Below are 9,529 nucleotides of genomic sequence, written 5' to 3'. Positions count from 1 at the left end.
TGACTGAACACAGAGTTAGTGTTGAGTATGGCTGTCTATAATTGGTTGACACAGTGGTTAGCACTGTTTAGATTAGAGTGGTGCTGAAAAAACCAGGATACCTGATGAAGGGCTTTTGCCTGAAACGTCGATTTTCCTGCTCCTCGGATGCTGCCTGACCGACTGTGCTTTTCCAGCGCCACTCTAATCTAAACTCTGGTTTCCAGCATCTGCAGTCCTCACTTTCCCCCCCAGTGGTTAGCACTGCTGACTTACAGCACCAGAGACCCAGGTTTGATACCAGGGTCTGGGTGGGATGCTCTGCGGAGAGTCGTTGCAGACTCACTGGGCCTGAACTGGCTCCTTTCCACACTGTAGCGATTCCATAATTCTTTCTACTTTGTATGATGTTGTTAAATCATTTCAGGTTGCTCTCTGAGTCAAACGACTCCTGCGTGGTTTGAATACATCAATGCATTTATTTATAAAGGTTGGCTTTGCCTTCTCGGATCAAATTCTGGGATCGCACTTCCTTCGGTCCCCCCACCATTAGCAATCTGGGAGTTCCCGTTGACCAGAAACTGAACTGGTCTGGCTTGTGTAAATTCTGTGGTCAGAGGCTAGGAATCTTGCAGCAAGTAGCTCCCTGAAGCCTGTCCACCACCGACAAGGCACAGACCAGGAGTGGGACGGAATACCCCCCCCTTGCCCTGGATGGGCGCATCTCCAGCGACACCCGAGAAACGTAGCACCACCCAGGGCAAAGCAGCCCCAGCCAATTGGCACCCCGTCAGTCCCCAGTGCACAGAAGCAGCGGTGGGGACCATCTACAAGAGGCACTGCAGTAACTCATCCAACATCCCTTAAAACCTGTGACCTCCGTTACCCAAAAAGGCGAGAGCAGCAGAGCAGGATAGGACAATGTAAATGCAGGAGTTCCAGATGCCTCCAAATTTACAGATGGCTCAAAGCTGGCTGGGTGGCGGAGCTGTGAGGAGGGTGCCTCAGAGTGATTCAGACAAGCTCATTGAGTACACGGTAGCATGGCGGATGTGGATAGCAGTAAGATTGTCCATTTCAGCAGCATATCCGTGGATGCAGATTTTCTTTGTTCTTTTTGTCTGTACATTTTTATTTATGTTCCACCACCAGGAAGAAAGGGAGTACCCGAGTGGCCAGTGACAAGCTGTGCAACCTCTCAAAGGGCGTTGCTGCGTGATCAAACAGTGAAGGGGAGGGCAGGGATTAAGTCAAAATAGAGTTGGAGGAGGAAATAAAGCACTCCACTCCCTGCGGTGCCCACCTCTCCCTGAACAGCTCGAGGGAGTTGGTGGACACCGCGTGATCCTTCTCCAGCGACACCCGGGTTCTGACACAACCGTAGAAGAGGGGCATGCCCTAACGACTCCCTTCGCGGGGATGCAGATTATTATCTGAACAGGGGACGGTGGATTTGGAAAGTTGGGGGATGCAATCTGGCCTTCTACACTCATTGCTGAAAGTAAGGTGCAGCAGGAGGTGAAAGAGGCAAATGGCCTTCATGGTGAGAGTGTTCGAGTACAGGAGCAGGGATGTCTTGCTGCGGTGGTGTAGGGCATTGGTGAGACCACCCCTGGAGCATTGTGTGCAGGTTTTGTCTCCATATCTGAGGAAGGAAGTTCCTGTCTGTGGAGGGAGTGCGGTGATTCCTGGGATGGCAGGACTGATGACTGAAGAGAGACTGGATCAGTTAGGACATAATCCAATGGAATTTAGAATAACGAGGGGGATCTTATACGAGTTATAACATCCCAGACATTGTTAAAGCAGGAAGGATATTTCTGATGACTGGGGAGTCCACTCTTAAACTAAAATGAACTTCCCACGAAAAGTAAAATTATAATGCTCCCTCAACTCCGTCCCCGTCAAGCACTCTTTGGACAGGTATCGAAATCCAGATTAAGTTTCCTCTTGTTTCAACTGAAAGTAAAGTTCCTTCGACACCACCTCCAATAGACCCTCTTGGAATAGGGGCAGCGAGGGGTTAAAGTGCAGAGTAAACTTTCCTCTACTCATCTGAACTCAAAGTAAACTAAGAACCAAAGTCCCCATCAACTCCGTCCGAATCATCCACTCCCAGCCCAGGGGACTCCAGAATCACTGGTAAGATTCTCAGGATATGGACGAGACCATTTAAGAATGAGTTGAGGAGAAATGTCTTCACCCAGAGAATGGTGGAATTATCTATCACAGAAGCAGTTGAGGCCCAAACATTGAATGTATTCAAGAAGGAGTTAGATATATTTATATTAGATATATAAAAGGGATCAAAGGGTGTTAAATTGTATTGAATGTCAGCGCATGCTCAAAGGGCCCCAAAGGATCTTTTCACATCTGGTAGAAATTTTCCTGCACATCCACCCACCTCATCTACTGCGTCAATTGCACCCGATGTGGTCTCAGCTATATCATGGAGGCAGGACCCCAACCTGCAGAACGTTTCACAGAACATCTCTGGGACACGCTCACCAAGCAACCTCACCGCCCTGTGGCTGAACACTTCAACTACGAGCCCCCCCCCCCAACCAGGGACATGCAAGTCCTGGGCCTCCTCCATCGCCAAATCCAAGTCACCCTTCACCTGAAGGAAGTACGCCTCATCTTCCGCGTTGGGGCCCTCCAACTGCACGGCATCAACATCGACTTCACCGGTTTACAAATCTCCTCACCCCACCCCCCCACTTTACCCCAGGTCCAACCCTCCAAGTCGGCACCGCCCTCTTGATCTGTCCTACCTGTCCATCTTCCTTCCCACCTATCCACTCCATCTTCCCCATTGACCTATCACTATCAACCCCCACGTGCTGATGGAACGTCATCCACCTATCATCTTCCCAGCTACCTTCCCCCCCAGCCCCACCCCCCTATTTATCTCTCAGGCGCTTCCCCACCTCCATATTCCTGATGAAGGGCTTATGCCTGAAATGTCGATTCTCCTGCTCTCGGATGCTAGCTGACCTGCTGTGCTTTTCCAGCACCACGCTTTTCAACTCTGATCTTCCAACATCTGCAGTCCTCGTTTTCCTGGAGAAGGGCTGAATGGCCTAATCATGCTAATTTTTTTATGCTTCTTTGTTTAAAAAGTCAAATTGTTATTAAGCTTCACTGCTTTGGCATGCTTTTAAGGTCATCTCTATTAATGACTCATTTAAATTCAAACTGAATAAAGAGACACTTACAAACCAAAATTCAAAGCCCCCCCTTCTAACCTGCACATCAAATATATGAGAAAAATGATTCAGCAATGTGTTTGCCAAAATAAAGAAAACGTTTGGAAAATGCTCGATAAGTAATGAAGACCAAAACTGATAACAAGGCCAAAGCTCACAGTTTGACCATGGAGACAAAATGTCAACATTGCTCCCTCTCACTGGGAATTAGATGTTCACTCGCTCTTATGGAATCAAAAATAAACTGTGAATCAGGCAGTGAACACTCTGGCAGAGGGGAAAAAAAATCAGCAAGTGTGTTAGTTAATATGTTAAAGCAATGCTATAAGCAGGAGGATAGGGGCAGCATCACAGCAACAGGGACCTGGGTTCAATTCCATCCTCAGGTGAGTGTCTGTGTGGAGTTTGCATGTTCTCCCTGTGTCTGTGTAGGTTTCCTCCCACAGTCCAAAGTTGTGCAGGTCAGGTGAATTGGTCATGCTAAGTTGCCTGTAGTGTTAGGTGGATTAGCCAGGAGTGAATGCAGGGTAGGGGAATGGGTCTGGGTGGGATGCTCTTTGGATGGTCAGTGTGGGCTTGTTGGGCCGAATGGCCTGTTTGCATACTGTAGGGAATCTAATCTTTGAAAAATAATTGTCAGGGCGGTAATATATTTTAAACTTCTTTGAGTAGGGAGGGAGATGTAAAAAGTCAAAAAATTAGTCAGAAATGTGAAATACTTGTATGTGTAGTAATCAGATCCAATAATGCAGATATCCTTTAAAGTTGAGATGGAATATTATCTCCCAGAAAACCATTGAATGACTCACCAAACCCATTACACACTGACAAATGGATTTGTTTAAGTAAGTCACACCAAATGTTGACCGTACCTAATGTTCATGTAGGGGATGTCTCACCCATTAAATGACATTCTTAGTCTCAGCACAGAGATGTTAGCCTAAGTAAGCAAAGAGACAAAGTTCATGATGGGCATTATTGAATGGGGTCTCAACAGCTGAAACTCACCCAATGTGATACTCTCAATACGTAGAGAGGTTGTTGCAAAGTCAACATGGTGACGAAGGTGAATTTGTACCTTGTTCCATGATTGGGACACCCTGTTGGGCTGGTTAGACAAACACAAATATTAACATAAACTTTTCAAAGGGATATTGACATGCTCCTTCATGTTCCGTGATGCCCAGTTTGGGTTCCGCCAGCACCACTCCACTCCTGATCTCTTTCCAACCTTGGTTCAAACCTATGACATTCAATGGTTTTGCCATCACTGAATGCCCCAGTATTCACATCCTCAGAGTTACCACTGACCAGAAACTCAACTGGGCTCACTGCATAAACAACAATGGCTACAAGAGCAGGTCAGAGGCTGGGAATACTCTGGTGAGTAACTCCCCAAAGCCTGTCCACCACCGACAAGGCACATCAGGAGTGTGATGGAATACTCCCCACTTACCTGGATGGGTGCAGCTCCAACAACACTCAACTCGCTTGACACCATCCAGGACAAAGCACTTGATTGGCACCACATCCACTCCCTCCACCACCAACGCTCAGTAGCAGCAGTGTGTGCTATCTATAAGATGCACTGCAGCAATTCACCAAAGATCCTCAGACAGCACCTTCCAAGTGCCCAACCACTTCCATCTAGAAGGACAAGGGCAGCAGATACATGGGAACATCATGACCAGTAAGTTCCCCTCCAAACCCCACACCATCCTGACTTGGAAATATAGCATATTCCTTCATGGTCAAAAACTCAGCATTGCCTCCCTAACGGCATTGTGGACTATTTGGGAGAGGGGCTTACTGACAATCACAACAACTACAGCCATGGCAGAAGGATGCTGTAAGCGTGATGGTTGATATGGCTGAGCTATAGGACTGGGGCCTTAGGGAGATGAAGATGTCAATAGAAACATTGGGTGGGAACATTTGCAAGGTCAGTCCTGATGGTCTCGACAGGGTGAGCAAGCAAGAAAAGAGCGTGGAGGTTCAGTGGGGAGTCAATCACAGCCTGTGTCACCTTCCACCCTGATGGGTGCATTAATCTGCAACAAAAATGGTGACGGTCACATCCGGAATAGGTGTCTGAGCATGTGGGATAGACTTGTGATCGACATCAGATGCTTCAAGGGACAGTTGTATCAATCAGGTACCGACACAATGCAGATTGAAGATGTCTGTGATTGTAGTGCTCTGCAGTGAAATGCAGTGTCCAACTGCATGGGGCCCAAACCCTGGACCAAGCAATCATCATCATGTCATTGGTCATTAGAGATTGGTCATACACATGCTGCTGAATTGGAAGTGAGCACAGGAGACTTTAAAGATGCCATTTGTGAGGCTTAATTCGCAAAAAAAGGCTACACAGGTACGACAGGCCAGACTGGAGATGAGGTGCCAATAGATGTGATCTGGGTGCAGTGAGAACATTTTGATTTTTCTTTCCCTCTTTCTTCATTCACAGGATGAGGGTGTCTCTGGCTAGGCCCAGCGTTTATTGCCCAGAGGGCAGTCCAGAGTCACCCACATTGTTGTGGGTCTGGAGTCACGTGTAGGCCAGACCACGTAAGGATGGCAGATTTCCTTCACTACTGGGCATTCGTGAACCAGATGGGTTTTCCCTGCCAATCGACAATGGATTTAAAGTAGGCATGAGGTTCTTAATTCCAGATGTTTGTTGGATTAAAATTCCACCATCTGCCACAGTAGGATTCGACCCTGAGTCCTCAGGACGTTGTCTGGATCAACAGGCCAGCGAGAATACCGTGAGGCCATCGACACACTTGTTGCTGGGAAGGCAAACACCTCCTGTCTGTTCCCAGACACGAATGCAGCTTTTTGCTTTTCTGTTGTTAAATAAACATAAAGATGCCAGTATGTGATGCCTCTCACGTCGAACAATGGCAGGATTTTACACTGTACTGGGCATTCGGGAAAGAATGGGAACTGCTGTAAACACAGTCTGATGCTAAGGATGGTTAACGTGTGCAGCTTGGTTTTTGTCACTGAAAATAGCAGGACATTTGGAAATGTGATCTTATACTTGCAATATATGTGCCTCTGAAGACACCCTTCCTCTGTAATATGGACATTTTTCAAGATGTCACCATCTATACTTTCTATATCTTCCATGTCCTTCTCCACAGTAAACACTGATGCAAAATACTCTTTTAGTATCTCCCCCAGCTCCTGCGGTTTTACACATAGGCTATGTTGCTGATCTTTGAGGGGCCCTATTCTCTCCCTAGTTACCCTTTTGTCCTTAATGTGTTTATAAAATCCCTTTGGATTCTCCTTAACCCTATTTGCCAAAGTTGTCCCCTTTTTGCCTTTCTGATTTCCCTCTTATGTATATTCCTACTGCCTTTATACTCTTCTCAGGATTTACTTGATCTCTGCTGCCCGTACCTGACATATGATTTCAGAGGGGCCAAAGGGGCAACTTTTTCATAGAGAGGGCGGTGCGTGTATGGAATGAGCTGCCAGAGGAAGTTTTGGAGGCTGGTGCAATTATAACATTTAAAAGGCATCTGGATGGGTATATGAATAGGAAGGGTTGAGAGGGATATGGGCCATGTGCTGGCAGATGGGACAAGAATAATTTAGGATATCAGGTTGGCATGGACAAGTTGGACTGAAGGGTCTGGTTCCATGCTGTACATCTCTATGACTCGATGACATGTTTATGTCTCATTCTGCTTTTACTGTGTGCCCTTTGAAAGGCAGCTCTTGGCTGATGGAGGTTGGCTGGGTTTATATATAGTGCCAGTACTGGGGATCCCAGGGAGTCCCAGCACTGCTGAGTACTTCCCCCATTGCTGATCACATGGGAGTGTGGGGACACTGTAGAAACACGGTACACACATAATGCGGCACGCTGCAGAGAACAGCATGAGAGAAAACATTAGAGCTCACAGAGGGAACACCTTCGTGAAACACCTCAACAATGACATAACTGCTTTTTATACTCTTCCAGAGGATTCAACCCAATGTTCATTTCTTGTTCATCTGTATCCCTCTGCTCCCCACCTCCTCATCCATCTGTCCAGACACACCTTAAATGAATCTACCGTGCCTGCCTCTACTACCTCTGCTGGCAACGTGTTCCAGGCACCTACCACCCTCTGTATAAAATACTTTCCACGTGTATCCCCCTTAAACTTTTCTCCTCTCACCTTGAACACGTGACCTCTCATTATTGAATCCTTCACCCTGGGAAAAAGCTTATCCCTATCCACCCTGTCTATACCCTTCATGATTTTGTAGACCTCAATCAGGTCCCCCCTCAATCTCCTTGTTTCTAATGGAAACAATCCTAACCTACTCCACCTCTCTTCATAGCTAGCACTTGTGCTTGAAATGTCGATTCTCCTGCTCCTCAGATGCTGCCTGACCTGCTGTGCTTTTCCAGCACCACACTCTTTGACTCTGATCTCCAGCATTACAGTCCTCACTTTCACCCTGTGATCACAATACGGCAACATTCTGTATTAAATCTGCACATATCTCTGCACAGATGTGGACTTGGATCTCTGCTGATTCACTATTTGATCAGTAACGTAGTTAGCAATGAGGCAGCACCAAACGGTAATGAATATATATCCAGGATCTGTCTGACTGTACTGTCACACCACCCACTTCTGCACTTTGAGTTCCATTTTCCAATAACAATATTTGCACTAATTGGAGTTAGAGCACATTTATTAGATATTTAATCATCACATCCATGATTAATCTGACAGAGTTTTCAGCTCCCTGAGGATTTGTATGTGATTGGGTAGGAGTCTGACTAACGTAAGGTGGTCTCCCTAATTCAGAATCAGTGAAACGTGCTGGTTATTGTTCGAGAACAAAGCTTAACCATGCGGTAGTTGCAATGTATCCATTTGAAAGCATTTCGATAACCCGATTAAGTCAATGCTCCGTGTGTAAAGTTTTCTCAACATGAACGAGTTGGATTGATTGAGTGGTCAGTGGACTCACGCCTATCAATGGGATTCCAGCTTCTTTATACAACTGGAGAAAATGTTCCTTGGAATTCTTATCCTTCACGGGAGAGTGTTTCGGAGACAAGCTGATGGAATTACGATTTGTGCAAACAGTAAACGATTGTGTCGCAGCTAGCGTAGAGATAGGATAATCGAGTCCCACCCTTCGAAACCCAGCAGTGAGAGACCGACTGGGCCTGTCGCTGGGTCCCATCAGCGAGACACAGCACAAACCCGGTGGGGTTTTGGGTTGGACACTAAGCCGATTCTTGGGCTAGTGTCCAGGTCGGTCACCCCTGGTGGGGCCTGGAAGTGGAACTTCTGCAGCAGGGTGGTGAAGAACAGGAAAAGCTCCACTTTAGCCAGTGCCTCACCAGCGCACACCCTCCGACCTGAAAAAGAACAGGGAACGGTCAGTACTTCACCCACACACAGACACAGACACACACAGACACAAACACACACACACAGACACACGCACACATGCACAGACACACACACACACACCCACACACATACACACACACAGACACACACACACATGCACAGACACACACACACAGACACACAGACACACACACAGACACACACAGACACACACACAGACACACAGACAGACAGACACACACACACACACACACACACAGGGTTTGTTCATAAACAGGTGGAGTCCATTCGGTCACTCAAACCCCTTTCCCCATTCAGTAAGATCCTTGCTGATCCTCTACCTACACTTTGCTCTCCCACACAAACTATTACGATCCCAGCTCATGGTATTATTCCGTTAGGAAAGAAGACAGGGAAAGTGACTGAGGTGTGGGAGCACTTTGGGCTGTGTGATTGTAATTTCTGTTAGTTTTAAAACAGTCATGGAAAAGGATAGAATGAGGATTCTGAGTAATCCAAGATGGAGGATGGGAAAAGTTTTGGCTGTAACAGGCTGCTCCTTTTTTGAGGTATTTTACTTGTTGGAGGTGATTTTCTCAAATTCCAGGAGCAACAATTACTGTTTGATATGCTGTTGCATTGTTTTGGAACTTTGGAGAAAAAAAAAGTCAAAACAACAGCAGTTTTAAAAGGGAGAGGAATAGACAAAGGAAGCACATGGTGAGATCAGTGCAGGAGAGGGAGAGAGTGAGTGAGAGAGAGTGAGAGAGAGAGAGAGAGAGAAACCCACACTGCTAACTGAGAGAGCAGTGAATCTGCGCAGTTACTGCCTTTGCTTTTTGAATTCATGTAACGCTGGAAATCAGAGTGCGTCTGGGAAAATTAACCAACAGTGAAATTCAGTGAAACTGTTCTTGGAGGAACCTGTTTGGGAGAGGTCACAGCACAGAGACAGATAAG

The 9,529-nt window shown here is 46.6% G+C and overlaps 1 protein-coding gene across 1 annotated transcript in view; it reads right to left on the bottom strand.

Annotated features, from left to right (window-relative positions):
• Positions 1–7,877: 7,877 nt before the first annotated feature.
• The window catches only part of LOC140455387 (cytochrome P450 2K1-like), a 29,001-nt gene continuing 27,349 nt past the window's right edge, over positions 7,878–9,529 (bottom strand). The window contains exon 9 of the mRNA XM_072550194.1: positions 7,878–8,574. Coding sequence (XP_072406295.1) covers positions 8,396–8,574 — 179 coding nt within the window. The 3' untranslated portion in view covers positions 7,878–8,395. The remainder of the gene's footprint in view (positions 8,575–9,529) is intronic.

The sequence above is a fragment of the Chiloscyllium punctatum genome, chromosome 30 (assembly GCF_047496795.1).
Source record: "Chiloscyllium punctatum isolate Juve2018m chromosome 30, sChiPun1.3, whole genome shotgun sequence".
Lineage (NCBI taxonomy): Eukaryota > Metazoa > Chordata > Chondrichthyes > Orectolobiformes > Hemiscylliidae > Chiloscyllium > Chiloscyllium punctatum.
This window is presented reverse-complemented; position numbering and strand designations above follow the sequence as displayed.